Below are 19589 nucleotides of genomic sequence, written 5' to 3'. Positions count from 1 at the left end.
ACACACACACACACACACACACACACACACAAAGGAATTTTATCTTAAATTTTATCATGGTTTGTCCTGTGGCTTCTGAAAACCTCCATATGCAAAGGCTACACTGGGTAATTGCAGGAAGAGGGCATGTTCCCACGCCCTTGTCATCTCTGGAGACTTGCCCTTTTAGTTTATACCAATCTGACAGACAAAAAATACTTACCTTGTTTCAATTTGTATCTCCCCGATTACCAGTAATTTCCAATCTTTTCCTATGGTTATGGTAATTTGTCTTTTCCTTTCTCATAATCATATTCGTCCGTGTTAGTTTTACTTGCACGTGACATAAATTGTCATGACATTGAATATTTTCTGTCTTTTTCCTTTATGGCTTCTAAGCTTCCTGTTTGAAGTTGTCGTCAATATTCTAAAACTATGTTTTCTTCTAGGACTTCTGTAATTTGTATTTTTATATTTAAATCTATTTGCTCTGAATTTTACTCTTCTTTTGGTTGAAGACAGCACAGAACATTCTGTATGTCTGGAAGATCATCTATTATTTTAAAACTCAAGTGAGGGGGAGAAAGATCTCGGTTGTGTGAAACCGTATGTAGACTTACTCTCTCTACAGACCATCTTTCTTTCAGAGTGGACAGCTCTTCCTTAGGTTGAGAGTCTCCAACTTTCTCACACACCAGTTGCACTGGCGGAACTGGCCTGCTGGGCTGAGATGCGGTATCTGAGCCAGGGCCCTGGGGCATCATGCATGAGGATGCCACAGCAGCTGCAGCCGTGGCACTCAGGATGTTCAGCAACCTTGCAGTTCACAGGCTCTACTGGGTGAGGACCAGGACACAGGTATGCTCAGAGGCTTATGGAAGCAGAAATAAGGTCCCCAGAGGTCCCTGCGCCAAGGCAAGTGGCCCAGCTGGCACCCTGGGGAGATAGTCGAGCCTGAGCTACCGAAGCACTCTGCCCAGATGTGAGAGGCAGCTCTTCCTGCAGGCAAGAGGACCCCGGGGGATGCCCGGTGCCCAAGGCTTCTGTCCTAACCACTGAGCGTAGCGGCAGCAGGCCGGGTCCCTGTGGCACTCCTCACGCCCATCCTGCTGGTGTTGGGATGGCCTCTCCCTGCACCCCTGCAGGCCCACCAGGGAGGTGAGCGGCCCCCACACATCTTTCCACTCATTCCACATGGGAGAATTCTAAGGGCCTCCGCGGGCAGGGACGTGGTGGGGTGGGGACGTGTGTGGGGACATGGAGAGGAGAGATGCCGGTGGGTTTGGTTTTGGTTCTGGAGGGTGGGCTGGGTAAGGAGGCGGTGAAGAGGATGAATTCTGTGAAGACATTTTTTCCTAGCCCGCAGAAATAGCAGGATCCTAAGAAAATAACAGGATGCTTTGGGATTTCCAAAACTTCATGTGCCAGTGTGGATTCTAAACACACCCCACCGGTCCCTTTTCCTTGTCTTCAGTAGCTACGGGTGTCAACAGAAGAACATCACAGAACAGGCCAAAGTCAGGTTGCCATGTCCCTCCCCTTGTGGGGTCAGAGTTCATGGTGCCATAATGGGTGAGTCACTGCCATTCAAACACAGACACTGCATGACGAATCTGGTCCAAAGCTTACAGGAAGTCACCGAGGCACCTTATTTCATTACTGTAAAGCAGTGACGGTGACGGCAGTGATGATGGCAGTCCTGTTTTTATAGAAACATCTCCAAGAAATCCCAAGCTGCAGAGGGGAGAGTTACAGGAAGAGAAGAAGGTGCGAGGAGGCTGCGGGTCTAGTCCCGGTTCAGTGGGATCCAGCTGAATCATACTAGAAGCATGAGCGTCCCTACTATTTTTACAGGAGTCTGGGGCAGGGTGGTTGTACCACCTCAGATCCCAATATAGCACCCGTTTCCACTGTGGGGCGCCTGGCACCACCTGCCGCTGGTCCTCCCCCATTCACACGGCAGTCCCTGGGGGCGCCCCGGTTTCTGAATGCTTCATTATTTCTCAGCTCCAGACGTGTTATGTGTGCCCAGGGGAGCCTGGGTCCCTCATTTGTCCTTCCTTCCAGCAGGCCAAATAAACACCTTCGCAGCATTTGGAAAAGTTTCAACACAGAACATAGTTGTGTCACCAGTGGGGCTGGCCACTGGCCACTGGTCCCCCTCCCAGGATTACCAACAACACCCCCCTGCCAACAGAGCCGCAATCCCCTGGGAGGACAGAGGCCGTGACTAGCATGTCACCCCCCGGGGAGCCCCTGCCACACAAGCTCTCCTACCCCCGCTCAGGCCTCGCAGCTGACCCACCCGCATCTGGCTGGCCTGCTCTGCTTCCTGCACAGTGATCTTCTGTCTGCCTCTCCTTCCTGTCTGTGTCCTGCTCGGCAGAGACGGGTGTGGTGATAAGATGACAGCCTTGGGGGTGTCTTGCTCTTTATTTATGGCTCCATGACACTTTTAAAGTGCTGAATGTTCTTAAAGGCTGGTAAATTCTTTCCAAAATCCTACAGAGACCAGGCGGCGGTGGTGGCAGGAAGACGGATGGGGGCAGGAGTTGGAATCTACTTAGACTATAATTGCCTCAAGTTTGTGAACTGTTAGTATAAAAATACTCTTGGAGATTTTAATGGTTGAATGAAAATTCACACTCATTAAACACCAGAGATGAGGGGGATGTCCAGCCTGTGCTAGGAGAAGGACTGCACAGCTGGAAGTTCAGAGGACTCTAGAGCAAGACTGTGTTATATCTTCTGAATTGCATTTCCCTGGAGGTAGACTGACTTACACCAATTTTGCTTACAATCAGTAGAACGAAAGAAAGCGGGGAGGGGAGACCCACAGAAATACCCAGAGTTGGTGCTACCTGTTGGCTGTATCTTCCTTGATAAGCTCTTCTCCACCCCCTTGATGGTGGGCCATCCCCCTGCACACACTAAAACCTAGTGCACCACTGCTGCTGTCTTGACAGTGCCCATTTTCTGGTCTTCCTCTCCCACAGAGTGACCCCTGGGAGGATCTCTAGCTCTTTCTTCCATAGTGTCCTGGCACAAAGTTGGTGCGGGCGATTTGGAAGTTGACAAAGAAGGGGCTTCAATGGCCCGACTCGCCTGAACAGCATCCAGCATAGAACCAAATCCTGCCAAACACTCACTAATGGCTTCCACGTTGCTGGAGCTTTGCCCAAGGTTTTCATATTTCATACCAATTACCAAGAGTCCTACTCAGGAGGTGTGAACTGTTGCTGAAAACAGAGGCTCATGGTTGCTATAAGTTACCTGCTTATACGCTCCTATTTATATTCATTATATTTACACAAGACGGTTTGTATGAAAATGAAATTAGAAGAGACACAGATCTGGAGGTGGAGAAATTAAAAGTGCAGGGCCAGGTGTGGCCCAGACACATCACCTGAATCCAGTCCCAGCCAGGCGCCCCTGATGGCCCTGGCAGGCTGGGAGCAGTCAGCAAGAAGTAGAACTAGACAGGCTAAGGAATTCCTAGAATGCAGTCTCTGAGTCCATCCAGGTGGCCAAACACCTAAGGCCCAAGCATCCGTCCGAGATATCAGCCCCTTCACCACGGATTTTAGAATCTAAGAGTTTTCTGAATCTCTTTAGAAAGAAATTTACCTAAACATGTTCCAATCAAAGATGACTGACAGGGTTTTCTGGGGGAGAAAAGAAAAAAAAAAAAAAAAACCAGCAGAGGAGTAAGAGCAATTACAAACCTTTTAAAAGTCTATCCTCCTGCTGTGCTATAAATGGAAAAAAAAATACATCCCTGAAACCATGATTCCCCTATAGGATTCATTTAAAATCCACCCTCACCCCACCTCCACGTTATTAATTTAGGAAAGTATCAGAAGGATACAGCTGCACGTGGAACCGCCTTCTTCACAACCAGAGCAGTGACTTTGGGGTGCTTCCTGCCCAGCCGTCTGTCTGTCTGCCTCTCCCTTTCTCTGGCTGTCTGTCACCCTCGGAGTCACAGTTCTCTTGCCTAATGTCTGCTGTAACTACCTTGATGATCTGAAAGACTATCCAATGAACGCATCACGTCCTGAGAGAGAGACATCTTTTAACACTGTCTCTAACAACTCAGGATGGAAAAATAAAAAAAAAGTGCCCATCAATGAGTAAGAGGATTTCCAGGGGAGGTTTCAGTCTCATGGACAGAGAATTTGAAAAAACACACACAACTCCCAAAAACAAACCTGAGTAATTATGCAAAACACCTCCAACAGGAACAAGCTAACTGCAGACTCCAAAGAAGATGAGAAAGCCTGAAATGCCTCTTCCCAAGAGAGTCCCCCCTCCCGGCCCCAGAAGAAGGTTCCGAATTGACAGACCCCTCAGAGGCAGAGAAAAACTTCTTGAGGACTTGTGCTCTCCTCCACTCTGTCCTCACACCCAACTTCAGGAAGAGCCACAACAGAGCCACCAAGCATGCATTGCCCAGAGCTGCCTTTGCAAATGTACCTTTTTGAAAGAACAGGTCTTTAAACTGAGACTCCTTCAGTGTGCTGTTGTTCAGGTGGTCACTGGACATAATCAGGTCCTCTGCAAGGGGGGGTCCAACTGTGACGCAGTCCCCCAAGTTCAAAGCATCCCTCAGCTTCAGCAATCTCCTCTCCAGGCAGCTCAGAGCTACAGTTATAGCCGGTGTGGGGTGTGGGAGAGTGTGTGAGTGGGTGTGTGTGTGTGTGTGTGTGTGTGTGTTTCTGTCTCTCTCACTCTCTCTACTGTATCAGCGGGGCCCAGCCCAGGTGCTAGACTCGAATGCTGTGGCTCCGACCGCAGACTGTGGCTACCAATTATCAACTGCCATCAACAGAAATCAGGAGCTCTGCGCAGGAAGCCAGCAGTGTCACTGAGCAGAGAACAAGTCCAGGGTCTCCCATGTGGAGACCTGGTGTTGTTGACAGCAGCATGTACCAGTGATTAGTCTGCGTCTCTCAGATTTAGCCTCACACCCAGACTCGGCACACACACACAGGCGAGCGCGACGCAGCCAGACGGTTCGTCTTGTTCTATCAAGTTCAATGATCTTTTTAACAGGCAAATATCAAACCAAACCAGGCAGATAGAAGGAAATCTGCAAATCTAAACACAGGGCGAGTTTCCTTCATCTCTGCTGGAAGCTCTCAGAGCTGAAAAAATGGAGAGGGTGCTTACCGAGGCAGCACACCCGGCAGCAGGGACGTCAGCCTTGCGTGCGTGTCTGATGCGGATCCAGCTCCCAGAGCTCTCGGGCTGCAGGCTGTGTGCTCCCTGGGCTTGCCTGTCCCCAGAGTCTAACGGATGGCAGCAGCTCTCCCCAGCTCTCCTAGCACAGCCACGGAGCCGGAGCTGGAGACCAGTGCCTGGCGATGTCATAACCACAGCAGGAAACAGCCTCTCCCCTCCCCCTCGTCACTCCCTCCCAATGTATGGCCCTGCACATAGACACAGAGGGTTCTTTAAAGTCAGGACTCTCCTTCTCACTATGCAGTTTTAGTTCATAAGGTCCTGAAATTAGAAAAAGGAAGACAAATCCCAGGTGATGGGAGAGGGCGATGCCAACAGGAGGGCAGAGACGTTCGGGGAGTGCTTTCTCCAGCTCATTCTGCACCAGCACAGAGGCACAGACTTTCTCCCCCGTCTGAACGGTTTGTTTCACACGTGGGTAAAGCACCTCCCGTGCACCCTGAGGCTCCGGCTGTGCAAGGAGACTTCAGGACAGGCTGTATGTCTGTCGCAGTTTTGGGGGAAAAATCATGGGGCAGCCACAGTGCAGGGGCAGCGCGCCATGGTAGCACTGCAAATAACCCCAGCCGAGCTCTGCTCCGAGCCCAGAATAGCCTTTGTTTTTCCTTATTTAGGGCAAATAGGGATGGCATGTGGGCTGTAACAATAGTTTTGGCTGTAGGAGGAGTTGTCAAAGCAAAACTAAACTCTGTTGGTTACTACCAGCATTAGAAACGAGGACAGTGACGTCAGCAGCCATCCTGCTGTTGCCTGGGCGCGTCACCGGGAGGCATGACAGCAAGGGCCAGGCATTGATGTCACCACTGGGTCCTCAGGTGGCCAGAAGACATCACTCACTCTGTCCTAACAATTGGGAGCAGGGCAGGAAAGAGACAGGAGAGTCACCAAGGAGACTTTTTCAGGGGTTTACATAGCTAAAATAAACAGGTTGCCAGGCATGGTGATACACATCTGCAGTCTCAGTGGCTCGGGAGGCTGGGGCAGGAGGATTGCAAGTTCAAGGTCAGCCTCAGCAACTTAGCAAGGCCCTAAGCAACTTAGTGAGTCCTTGTCTCTTTTTTGGGGGGGAAGTAGTAGGGATTGAACCCAGAGGCTTTAACCACTGAGCCACATCCCCAGCCCTTTTTTTTTAACATCTTATTTAGAGACAGTTGCTGAGGCAGCTTTGAACTCAAGATCCTTCTGCCTCAGTCTCGGGAGCCGCTGGGATTATAGGCATGCACCATCACACCTAGTGAGACCTTGTCTCAAAGTGAGATATACAAAGGGTTAGGGATGTGGCTCAGTGGTTAAGCACCCCTGGGTTCAATCCTTGATACCAAAAAAGAAAGAAACAGGAGAATTTCAACAAGAACATGAATAGCTGTCTACAGTTGCACAGGTGAATCAAAACAGTGCAATTGTTCTCGAGCAATTTCCAGATTAAAAATGCAGCCCCCTCCCCAGTTCTTCTCCCAACATTTTCTCAGTCACACTTCTGGGTGGACAAGGAGAGTGCTCAGGAGTCGGCTGGAGAGCCACCCCAGCACACAGAAGGCTCCTCAAAAGAAAAGCCAGCTTCCAAAAGAGCTGGAAACTGTTTCCACTTCAAGGAGGGCCTGCTAGGTCTCATGCTCTCCCTGGTCCCTGGAGCCCAGGGGGTCCTGGCCGGCTGAGGATGGCAGTCCAGGTGTCAGATGGCATGACCCATGCACAGGCCTGTTCTCTAACACTCTCTTCTGCCCCTTGCAAGTGGACGTACCTGCACTTGGAGACAGATGGTAGGAGGCCGCTCTGGGGTTGATGTTGCTCACAGTGAGGACATCGTGCATTCTAGAAACCAACAGGCTTTTCACTGCCATGACTGGCCACCCCTGAGCATTTTGATCCTGGGAGCCCATCTTAATTAAGTACCGTGTCCATTCGGTGGAATGTTCTCACTGCTTCATGTGTAAAACTTTTGGCTTCATGGATGAAAGTTTAGCTTTAAACCGTTCCGCACACCTTGCCATATGCACACACACGAGTACACACACCCCTCCCCAGCGGCTGCCTCGCATTCCAGTGGGTGGCCCTGCACCCTTGCTGCCCACGTGTCCACGGGCACCCCTGGCTCGGCTTGAGTCCAGAGGTGCGCACCACACTGCCTGGCCCAACCGGCACAGCGTCCCTCTGCCACGTGCACAGAGGGGTGGGCTCGTTCTCCAGGTGATGCTCTTGGCTTCTGGTCTCCTCCCTTTCTGAGCACCACCTGAAAGGGATGCTTCAGGAAGAAGGTTCCAAGGCCAAGCCACGATGCAGGGGTTCAGACTCCAACACACACCTCGCTCCGGCTGGCCACCACAGTACGAGAACCACTGGGCTTTTTAACGGTATTTCTTTCCCCTCCATTCAGAGAACCCAGCAGCTCGCACAACTCAGGGGTGTGGGGGACATTGAAACTACATCTTTAAAAGGGCAAGCTCCCTGGTGGGCTGACCAATTTTACTACTGTGGGCTAACAGTGTCTCGGAGCTTTATGAGGCTCCCCTGTATACAGCAGAGGCCTGGGAAAGGGTGCTGGGTGGGGTCACCTGAGATGGACGTTTGCACAGGGGTTTGCTAGCAGTGAGAGCCTCTGCCTTCACCAGCAAAGGGACACTGCCTAGAAGGGCCTTTGGTTCCTTCATCTACCTGACCAATGTTTACTAACCATTTATGGCCCTTAAGAGGAGGAGCACTGGACCTGCAAAGCCCTTCCCCAGAGAAGCTGTCTGGGGGGCCTGACTGGGCTCAGGCTCCATCCACAGCTCATTGCTTATTTAAGGGACCCAACAGGCTCAAAGGACTGGCTTCCAGCCAGGATCAGAATGGGACCAGCTGAGGCTGCTGGAGCCTTGGTGCCCTGAATGGCCAACAGGGGCAGCACAGGACAGCTGCTGGGCTACCAGCTCCAGGGCTGGGAGGGAAATAATTAGGGCCCTCAGTTCATTTGGGGACAAAGGGGTGCTCTACTAGACCTGCCTCTCTCTCTTTCTTATATGACCCAGGCAGCATCGAGGCTGGCGCCATCCTTGATTTCATCATCCTGGGCTCTGGGTCCCACCTGTCCCCTCCCTCCCTCTGCACCCAGCCCTCGACGGGTGCCGTGTTCCCGCACAAGACGTTCTCGTAGAAGAAGAGCATTTGAAGAGTTAGAAAAACCTTTCAATGGTCATGCATCAGAAGGCCGGTGTTTGCAGACCTTTAGGGAGGTTGACCTCTGCGTTCCAGGAACTTGCAAGCACTGGATCTTTCATCTGCATACCAACACATGGGGTACATTTTCTCATTCTCACCTTAGAAGTGACAGGACTGAGGCTCTGAAGGTGAGTGTTTTGTCCAAGTCAAGCAGTGGCAAGAGAGGGCAGGAGTTGGGAAGCTCCCACCCACAGTGAACTCAGACTGAGCCAACAGTCAACAGCGTGAAGTCCCCCGAAATTAACCCAAGGGTGTCAGCGGACCGATAAGGACTTACTTTGATTTTTTTTATTTAAATGTTTTTTTTATAGCCTGATGCCCAATTTCTCTGGGACACTAAGGGGATGTGTTAAGTTGCCGATTGTGATGGAGCGTGGACATCTCCACATTGCCACGGGCTCCCGGGACCACTTTATGTGTCTCCAATGTCTGCTAATGTGACCCCTGTTAAGAATCGATGGCTCTGTCCTCTACACATTCCCATCCTTTGAGGTTTATAGCTATGCTATAAAATTTTGCTCTGAGATGAAATTTTCCACATAAAAATTAAGCTCTGGAATTTGGCCTTTAGAAAACAAAACAGTACATTTTAAGCAAGTTTGTTATGCTTGCAGTCATGAATGAGGACTTGGAAAGAACACAAACTCTGTGTTCCCACAGACCCCAAACAGCATAGTTTGATATTTGTGGACATTAACCTATAGCATGGAATAATTTAGTAATGTATCTTTAGTGCTTTAAAAATCACAACACAGAGAAGCCTTTATGGAGAGATCTAAATGGTTCGCATGTGCTTCCAACCGGCCTTAGTGTGGCGGAAACGCCTGCAAATTCAAAAGAGTGCGACTCTATGGACCCGGCAAGCCAACAAGGTGGATTGAAAGTTTATTAAAGAGCCTTATTTAATAACTTCCTAATCTGCAGTGGTACTCCCTGTATTAACTGGTTTTAGAGTTGATCTTACACATTATCTACGCCACGATGGCATTTTTTTTTCTTCTAAAGGGGAAAAAAAGAATTACATGTTATTCTATGTTGATGGTGGTACAGGTTTTCATGATGGCTAAGCTACTCCCACCAAGAGGATCACACACCTTTGAAAAGTTAGTCTCCCAAACCTCGGAGGAGGAGAGAGGGCAGTAACAGTGGCTAAATTCAGGGGCCACTTGGACATGGTCTGGCTTCTAGTCTTGCCACCTAACTTGACGGAGCTGGAACACTTTCCTAGCTATAAAATTAGACTGAGAATGTCTACACCACAGTGCTTGGGAGGATGAAGGACACATTCAATGCTCAGTACTCAGAGGGTGGCCCGAGGACCAGCAGCACTGGCGTGGCCCAGAGTGCTCCTCCCAGACCTTCTGAGCTGGAGCCTGCAAGTTAAGGAGCAGGTGAGGAAGGCTGGGACGTGGAGAAGCTGTGACTTGTCCACACTGCAGTGAGGAAGTGGGAACAGAACCCAGGCCTCCTGCTGCTGGTGGTTGCTGTTCAACAATGATTGTAAGGGTGGTACTCAGCATGTGAGTGAGGGTGTGTGAAGAGCACAGCGCCCCCTCCTGGCCGAGGGCACAACCCGGAACCACAGGGCAGGTGCGTCCCATCTCCTCCCACCTGTGCTAATGGGTGATCCTCACCCTCCAGCACCTTTAGGAGCACCGGCAGTTGACAGGCGTTGTCAGGGGCCACGAGAATAGGAAAGCCAAGTGGCTGTACTAACAGAGATCTGGTGTTGGGATGCAACTTCTAGGAATTTGACCTTCTTCATAAAAAATTCCCAAAGTCCCTGAGGACTTCAGGACAACACATGCAAGACAGCATTCCAGTGGAGCCCTCTGGGAAACTCCAGGGCCAGGAGCAGACGCTTCTTTACAGGCAGAACTATGACGGTGTCCTGCTCTGTTTCTAGGAGCCTGGCCTTACTCTCTCCACGTACCCCACCCCTGCCTCCCTGAGAGGGTCACGTGCCAGGAGAGTAGACTCCTGGCCCTTGAGAGTTCTGGAAGCAGCTTTCCATAGCCCATGCGTGGCAGCTGCTGGCTTGCCCCACGAGGCTTCCCTACCAACGAGGCTTACTGATGGCATGTTTGTGAGGCTGAGAGCATCATCAAGGGGAGGGCCCCTTTAAAGGAGTGGTAGAAAAGGTGTGCCCCCGCCCCCACACATTTCAGGTGAAACACACACACACACACTGTGTGAATATGAAAACACACTGAATATTTTAATATTTAAAATACTTGGTGTGGCTGTTTGGGAAATTTTTATTTTTGCTTTTCAAACATGGTCCATTTCTCCATTTTATCCAAACACTGGAAGATTGGATCCCTTCGTGATTCATCCCATTTCAGGGAAGGACATAGACCACGAGGCTCCAGATGTTTGTAACTCAGGTCCTAGGCATTGCTACTCTAGTTCTTAGTCCTTAACACCATAAAAACTTAGATTGCTCCAGGCACAGTGGCACATGCCTGTAATCCCAGTGGCTTGGGAGGCTGAGGCAGGAGGATCACAAGTTCAAGGCCAGCCTCAGCAACTTCTTGAGACCCTCAGAAACTCAGCAAGACCCTGTCTCAAAATAAAACATAAAAAGGGTTGGGGATGTGGCTCAGTGGCTATGCACCCCTGGGTTCGATCCCTGGTACCAAGAAAAAACTTGGATTGTTTCTTGAGAGATGGACATCCCACTTTCACTAGCACCATAGTCAGGCCAACGTCATGCATTCTTGGACACGTGTGGTAACACAGAAGGTACATGCTGATGCTAATGTGCTGGACTACTGTGTGGTCATTCTCTCACAGCTTTTAGGGACGTGGCTCTTAGCTAACACCAGTGTTTCCTGGACCCTCTGAACTTGGGGGCAAGGCATGGGCTCTCATGTCTGGAGCTCCTCTTTGTCTCCCTTATAAGTTCCAGAATGTGTCCAGGATGTGCCCAAGACATCCTGCAGCTTTGGCCAAAGTATGGGTTTCTTCTAAAGTTGAAATACATCAGGGCATGTTCCAGAGTTTCAGTTACTGCATCAGATCATACAGTAAGGCAAACACTAGAGAAATCACGGGCCCTAAACCCAGTGAATCTAAAACCACCCCCTACATACAGCTCTATAACCACACTGTGAAACTAGCCTAGCACAGATGCTTTAAAAACAAGATTTCACTGCTCTCTGGGGTCAGGTCCTCCAAAACTTCCAGCACGAAGTCAGTCCTCATTTATGTCAGCACAGAGCTGCCTACAGCAAACCTGGGACACCTACTGTGTGCGACTCACTGAGATCAGCTGGGAGCCAAAAAGCAAGCCAGGAAGCGTTCTTGCCTCTGAAATCTCTCACATATCTCTAGTGCAAGCTACTGAAGCCACCTGTACAACTGGGTGCAGCACCCAGTGCAGTGCTCATCCGGAACAAGTGGACGCACCAAGGAATGGGGTCCCGTAAGCATGGAAGAGAAGCACTTAACCCCAAAGAGAACAATCACAGCTTCACAATTAGACTCACTCCATGCCAGCCAGCATTCAAAGCCCTTCAACTCACTTAATGAGGCCATTTAATATTTGCCACGACCATGGAGTAAGTACTAGTTGTCTTTCCAGTCTCACAGATGGAAGACCTGAGGCCCAGAGAAGTTAATACCTTGTCCAAAGTCACACAGCTACTAAGTGGCAATGGTGGCACTTGGAACGAGGAAATCTGGCCCCAGAATCTGTCCCTGACAACTACATCAGGCTAAATGTGTCAGGTCCAAGGCAGACCCCTGAGCTAAAGCCTATTTCTAGAAGGGGTTTAATCTACAAGTCTTATTTAAAAGACCCAAGGGACAAATGACTTCTTGGAGACCAGGGTTCAAGGAAGGGCTGGGAGGGCATGGAGGCCATTTGTCTCTGCCATTAGGGAAGGAAGTCTCTGCGCCTCAGGGGAGACTCACTCAGTTGCACAAGAGGGTAGATAAAAATAAACTTGAATATTTATCAAAATCAGAGTTTTCAGAACAAAAGGAAACAACACAGTGACAAGGCAGACTTTCCCCACCGCGCTCCTTCATTGAGTCCACAACCTTTTCTTTTTTCTTTTCTGACTCAAAATGCCCTGTCCATGTAGGGACTCACTGGCCTGTACACCGAAAACAAAATCGCAGGGCACCCGGAGGGACTGGTGGCTTCAAGATCTTATTGGTGAACCGGCAAAATATCAGAACCAAAAGGTCACTCGCAGATGTGATATGATGTCGGTCAGGTTTCTTTGTTTAAGTTTAACTTCAGGAACCTTTCTGTTTGGGTTTAAAGTGCCCTTAATCATGTCTGTTATTCTCAGCAAGAGTGGTGGTGCACACCTGTGACCGTGGCCACTCCAGAGGCTGAGACAGGAGATGGCAAGTTCAAGGCCAGCCTTGGCAACTTAGCAAGACCCTGTCTCAAAATGAAAAAATAAAAAGGCCTGGGGGCATAGCTCAGTGGGAGTGGAAGAGCCCCTGCATTTAAACTCCGGGACTGAAAAAAAAAAAAAAAAGGTCAAAGAAACAACAATAAAATAAAAATTCCAGAGTTTTCACAAGGGAGTGAAAACAGATCTTCTATGCTAGAGATTCTAAATATAGCCATCTTTTAGGTAGGTATACGCCTGTAATCCCAGCAGCTCAGGAGGTTGAGGCAGGAGGATTGCCGAGTTCAAGGCCAGCCTCAATAATTTAGTGAGGCACTAACGAACTCACTGAGACCCTGTCTCTAAATAAAATATATTTAAAAAGGGCTGGGAATGTGGCTCAGTGTTTAAGTGCCCCTGGGTTCAATCCCAGATGCCAAAATAGAAAAAAAAAAAAAATATATATATATATAGTAACATTAAATTTTAATTAAAAATATAATAAAGTTAAATGTCAATACAATCTATAATGTTCATTCTTCTTCATAAAGAAGACTTTCTTTTGCTAACTTAAAAAGAAATATTTGCTGTATAATTCAGTTTTAATGTAAGGAAATCATGATCTATCTATATACATATTGTGTTTAAAACTGAACATAATTGTAATGTAATACAGGAGGATGTACTTGCAGAACAGTGGGGTGAGGCATTCTACATACCCACTCCCCAGGAAAACAGCCATACTGGTGAAAATTATAAGAAAGAAATCATTCAACGTCTCTGAAAACTTTCCAAAGGGGCCCAGCAGATTAATAAACTTTTATTTAAGAAAATCTGCTAAATATCCATAAGAACAGAGGGCAACTGGGGCACGGGAGCCACGCTCTGTCCTCCTCTCTCCCTTGCAGGTCAGCAGGATGCAAGCCCCACTCTGGGTGGCTGTGGACAAAACCAGGTTCCTTGTCCCCCAGATCCCAGGGAGGGCTTGGCGTCTCCTGGGAGGGTCAGGCGTCAGCAGGCTCTGTTTGGAGGTAGATTACAGGTGACTACTGTCAAGAGGGCTTCCCTGCTCTTCCCTCTTCTCCCTGCCCCCAGTCTTAGGGAATAAGGTATACAGCAGGCATGGCAGTCTGAGCAGCAGGGACCCATCTGCCCTTGGTTTGCTCACAGGGCAGCTCTACAGCAGGAGAGACCGGCGGAGAAGACCAGGTGCTCCCGTTCCTGCCCAGTGTCCACCTCATAGAGCCAGTGGTGAGGCCACTCAGAGAAGCAGTGGATTTCCCCACCCCAGCTCTGGAACAGTGACTCAAGAGATTCTTCCCAGGGGGAGAGATGGGCTGTGAGGACAGAGAGCTGCAAACTGCCCTCAAAGAAACTGCATATATTTAGAATAGCATATGGGGAAGCAAGAGCAAAAACAGGAGTGATTTTGGTAGTAAGCAATTGAGAGGAGGCTGGTAGCTCCAAGAGAGCAACGCGTTTAACTGCAGGTCGGCAGTGTTACAGAGAATGAGAGAAAGAGACAAGCAAAGCTGAGAAATGCAAATTAAAAGGACACTGAGATCCCACCTCACTCCAGTCAGAATGGCAATTACCAAGAATAGGCATAATAATAAATATCGTTGAGAATGTGGAGAAAAGGTACATCATACATTGCTGATGGGACTGCAAATTGGTGCAACCACTGTGGAAAGCAGTATGGAGGTTCCTCAGAAAACTTAGAATGGAGCCACCATTTGACCCAGCTACTCTACTCCTCATAGACAACCAAAGGATTTAAAATCAGCATATCATAGTGACGCAGCCACATCAATGTTTACAGTAGCCCAATTCACAATAACTAAACTATGGAAACAACTTAGATGCCCTTAACATATGAATGAATAAAGAAAATGTGGTACATATACACAATAGACTATTACTCACCCATAAAGAAGAATGAAATTACAGCATTGCCAGTAAATGGATGAATCTGGAGACTATCTTGCTAAGGAAAATAAGCCAATCCCCCCAAAAACAAAGGCAAAATGTTTTCTCTAATATGCAGATGCTAACACACGGTAAGGGGGCAAGGGAGGGAAAAATAGAAGTTCATTGAATTAAATAAAGAAGAATGAAGAAAAGTGAGGGGGAATGGTAATAGGAAAGACAGCAGAATGAATCCGACATAACTTTCCTATGTTCATAAGTGAAAACATGACCAGTGTAACTCCACATCATGTACAATCACAAGGATGGGACATTTTACTCCATGTATTTATAATATGTCAAAATACAGTCTACTGTCATATAACTAAAAAGAACAAATGAAAAAACTCAAAAAGAAAAGTCCTCTGAGGTCTGAACAAATCTCAAGGCTAGCCTCAAAACTACCCCTGCAAAGGGGACTGAATTTAATTGAAACAGACTCAGTAGTAACATATGCCCTAGGCAGAGAGGGAAACAATAAAGCAACCAGTCAGCAGTTAGCGGAAGCCAGCATCTGAGTGCAACAGTGACCAAGGCAGACAGCTTAACAGAAATAGGAGGGAAAGAGGCTATCCCAGGTAGCCCTGCTAAAATCCCTGCAGTCTTGGGTGACTGCCTTGTCCAAGGCTATGTCCTTGAGGAGTGGTGTCAGAGGCTTCACAGTGTATGATAAGGAGAGCCCAGGGGCAGTCCACCAAGCCACTACACAAAACAAGGGAGCAACAACGGGCCCTGGGAGGAGGAGTCAGAATCCAGATTAATATGCCATTATTTTTTTTAAGAGAGAGGGAGAGAGGGAGGGGAGAGAGAGAGAGAGAGAGAGAGAGAGAGAGAGAGAGAGAGAGAGAGAGAGAGAATTTTAATATTTATTTTTTTAGTTTTCAGCAGACACAACATCTTTGTTTGTATGTGGTGCTGAGGATCGAACCCGGGCCACACGCATGCCAGGCGAGCGCACTACCGCTTGAGCCACATCCCCAGCCCAATATGCCATTATTAAAATGTCCAGTTTCAACAAAGTAAATGTGAGACAAAGAAACACAAAAAGTGTAACCCCAAGGCCAGAAATAAAATGGGCAAAGGAAATCACCTGTGAGAGGATCCAGGTGTCAGACTTAACAAAGACTTGAGAGCAGTCATTAAGTATGGGGGAAGGAAGGAAGGAAGGAAGGAAGGAAGGAAGGAAGGAAGGAAGGAAGGAAGATTAAAGAAGCAAAGCAAGGCATGATGACAATGTTGCATCAACTGGAAAAATATCAACGAAGAGACAGAAATTATAGGGGGGTGGGGGAGAGAGAGAGAGAGGAGAAGGAGAGAAGAAAGGAAGAAACAGATGGAAAGCCTGGTGTCAAGAATACAATGATCAAATGAAAAAATTCACTAGACAAGCCAATAGTAGATTTGAACTGGTAGGTGATAGGTTTTGTGAATGTACAGATTGATAGATATGACGTACTCTGAATAACAGAGAAAAATGGGAAAAAAATAAGAAAAGCCTGAGATAAATGTGGGACATCATTAAGAATGCCAATGTACAGGAATATCACAGGAAAGGAGAGAGGAAAATAAGCAGAAAAATAATCCAAAGAAATAATGGCTGAAAATGTCCCAGATTGCACTCAGGAATATCAACAGTCTCTAAGTGAGATAAATGCAAACAGATCAACAGGCAGGCACATGTTAGTAAAAAAGTTAAAGGTCAAAGTAAGGCAAATTGTAAAACACAAATGACACATCGTCCACAGGGAGCCCAATAAGATGTATGGTCAACTTCTCATCAGAAACAATGAAGGCCGGAAGGCAATGGTATGACACACTCAATGTGCTTTGACAAAAAGTTTTTAAAAAGAGCCATCCAAGAATTTTATACCCAGCAAAATTACCTGTGTGTATGTGTGTGCTACATACACACAGGGCTGGCAATGCAGTGCAGTGATAGAGCACAAGCCTAGCACGCATGAGGCCCTGGATTCTATCCCTAGCCCTGCAAAAACAAACAAACAAACAAAAAGTGAAGATGAAATAAAGGTATTCCTAGATAAACAAAAAACAGAATTTGTTGCTGGTGGTCTCACTCAAGAAATACTAAAGGAAATTCTTTATGTTGGAAGCAAGTGATAGTAATGCAACTTCCATGAACAGAGATTCAGTAATGGTGATTATGTAATTTTATGGTAGTAAAATGCATATTTCTCCTACTTTCTTTTTTAAACTGACTTAAAAAGCAATTATATAAAACAATGTATAAACACACAATTGTATGATTGGCCCTATAACATTTAACTGTGATATATTTCACAGTAACAGAACAAAAGAGGTGGCTGGGAGAAAAGCTGTATGGGACAGAGGGAAAGACACCAGATGGTAACGCAAATTAACAGGAACACACAGACCCAGAGAAGGTAAACCAGAAGGTGAATATAGAAAAAGCTAAAAATACAGACTTTGCTCTCCTTTCTTCCCTCAGCTTCTTTTTAAAAAGCCATAAAATGACATAAAGTAGTAATTATAACAATGTCTTGTTGGTTTTGTAACATGTGGAGGTATTACATACAATAACAACACAGAAAGTAATAGAGGTGTATTTGAATACAATTTTTTATATAACACCAGAATGAAGGTAGGGATGGGCTGGAGATGTAGCTCAATGCTAGAGCATTTGCTTAACACATGCCACGCCCTAGTTTCAGTTCCTAGCACCACAACAATAACAACAAACAGCATTATACAAGGACAAATCTTAGATTCTGATAAGATGTAAAGGTTAAGCCCCAAAACAGCTACTAAGAAAATAACATTTTAAAAACTAGAAAAAAATCATTAAGATAATTAAACTGTTAAACTAGAAAATATCCACTTGATGCAAATGAAACAAGAAGAAAGAAAAAAAATATAAAACATCATAAATGAAAAGTAAAATGGCAAATGTAAGTCAAATAATATCAATAACATCCAATGTGAATAGATCAAACAATCCAATCAAAAGGCAGAGATTTGCAGACTGGATAGGAAAACAAGATTCAAGTATCTGCCATACACAGGAAACACATTTCAGATTTAAAGATAGAAATAAGTTTAAAGTAAAAGAATGGAGAGATAGATAAACAACAATACGAAGATCAGTGTGGTTATATTATTATTAGACCACACAGAGTTTAGAACAAAGAAAAACTGTTACTGGCTACAAAGAGGAACACTTAATAATGATTAAGGGACCATTTCACCAGGAAGATATAGCAATTGTAAACATATATACACCCAACAACAAAGCCCCCAAACACAGAAACAGACAGACAGAATTGAAAAGAAAAGTAGGCCAGTTCAGAATAATAATTGGATAGTTCAATACCCAAAATTCAATAGTGGATAAAATAACAAGGCCTGGGTTCAACAAGGAAATAGAACACTTAACCAAAATTATAAGCCAGATCAGCCTAACAGACATCTACAGAACAATATCATTTTCAACCATAGACTACGAAGTCACCTCAAGTACACATGGAGCTTTCTCAAAGACGGAAATCATGTCTGAATAAATCTAGGAGGACTGAAATCAGACAAAGCATGTTCTATCATCGTGTTGATCGACATAACAACCGGAGATATTCACTTGGAAACAGCAGGACATTACAACAGCACAAGCAGGTGCCATTGTAAACCGTGAGCGTATTCAGGGAGGCCGGGACAGAGGGAAGTCTGCAAAGGTGAGACCGGGAGATGACATAGGATATTTGAGATGACAATCCTTGGCCACAGGAATTAACAACAAGTTTTCTGGCAGTCAGTCCAGCGCTAGACAGACAGCTGCCGGGCAGCTGTCCTTGCAGAAGTATTTTTTGTGTGAGGCTGTGGTTCTGCAGCATCTTTTCTGAAAAGCTCCTGCTATCCCTCATACATGAGATCCCCTCCTTCCTGGAATCCCGGTGAGTCTACTTACCTGTTTCAGGTGAGGGCTTGACAAAAATGACTCCATTTTGATTTTGACAACTTTCACATTCACAATTGAAGGAAATGAGAAATCAAGACAGAAAGGATTTGAGAAAACTCGCAAATCAGCAGGAAATAACACACACATTTAAAAAAAACCCATGAGCCAGAGAAGTCACAAGGAAATTCCTTCCCTGAAAGAGCACGTAGGGTGCTGTGGACTGTGACTTGAAAAGTGACTGGTGCTCTGGGGCATAGCAGGGGTGTGCCCCTGGGCTTGGGTGAGGGGAATGGCGCTTGGGTGGGTGGGGGGCCATCTGGGGCTCCACCCCTTGCCAGGCCATCACTAATATGTAGCTGTGAAGAAGCATCCCTTTAGGGAGGGAACAAGAGAAACCCTAGTTTGAAGACACCACTGAGGATCGCTCACCAACTGAACTCACAGTGACAGCAGAATGAGTCAGGAAGAAGTTCCTCTTAGTTTTTGGAAGGACTGGTGAAGAATTCGGATCCACTCTTCCTGAAGTGATTGGTAAGATTCGCCAGTAGGGCCTGAGGGCCTGAGCTCTTCCTTGCGGGAAGTTTTAAAATAACTGTTTCTCTCTCTCTCTCTTTTTGGTACCAGGGATTGAACTCAGTTGACAGTTGTAAATCCATTTGGATTTTCTATTCTTCTTGATTTCATTTCAGTAGTCGGTGCCTTTCTAGGATTTGTTCATCTAAGCTCTCTAATTGGCTGGCATATGGATTGTCCATGGTATCCCATCATAACCCTCTGAGCCTGCTAAGAACAGTATTAAAGTCCCCTCTTTCATTTTTGAGCTCTGTGTTCTCTTTTGTTCCCTTTGTCTACTAAAGGTTTGTCAAACTCAATCTTTTCAAAGAAGCAAATTATGTTTTGTAGATTTTCTCTATTTCATT

General features: G+C 46.7%; 1 protein-coding gene across 6 annotated transcripts in view; it reads right to left on the bottom strand.

Moving 5' to 3' along the window:
* The window catches only part of Ldlrad4 (low density lipoprotein receptor class A domain containing 4), a 366677-nt gene that overhangs the window by 28225 nt on the left and 318863 nt on the right, over positions 1-19589 (bottom strand). The window contains exon 1 of one of the 6 annotated variants that reach the window (XM_027920675.2): positions 5152-5309. The exons of 4 other annotated variants lie outside the window; for them this stretch is intronic. Coding sequence is in view for 1 of the 2 variants with exons in the window: in XM_027920674.2 (XP_027776475.1) it covers positions 4456-4525 (70 nt within the window). In the remaining variant the exon portion in view is untranslated. Of the gene's footprint in view, positions 1-4455; positions 4619-5151; positions 5310-19589 lie in introns of those variants that run through there. One more of the 6 variants, XM_027920674.2, reaches the window with a different exon arrangement.

This window comes from Marmota flaviventris, chromosome 16, assembly GCF_047511675.1.
Source record: "Marmota flaviventris isolate mMarFla1 chromosome 16, mMarFla1.hap1, whole genome shotgun sequence".
Classification (NCBI taxonomy): Eukaryota; Metazoa; Chordata; class Mammalia; order Rodentia; family Sciuridae; genus Marmota; species Marmota flaviventris.
The sequence above is the reverse complement of the archived record's forward strand: the minus strand, read 5'-3'. Positions and strand labels throughout refer to the sequence as shown.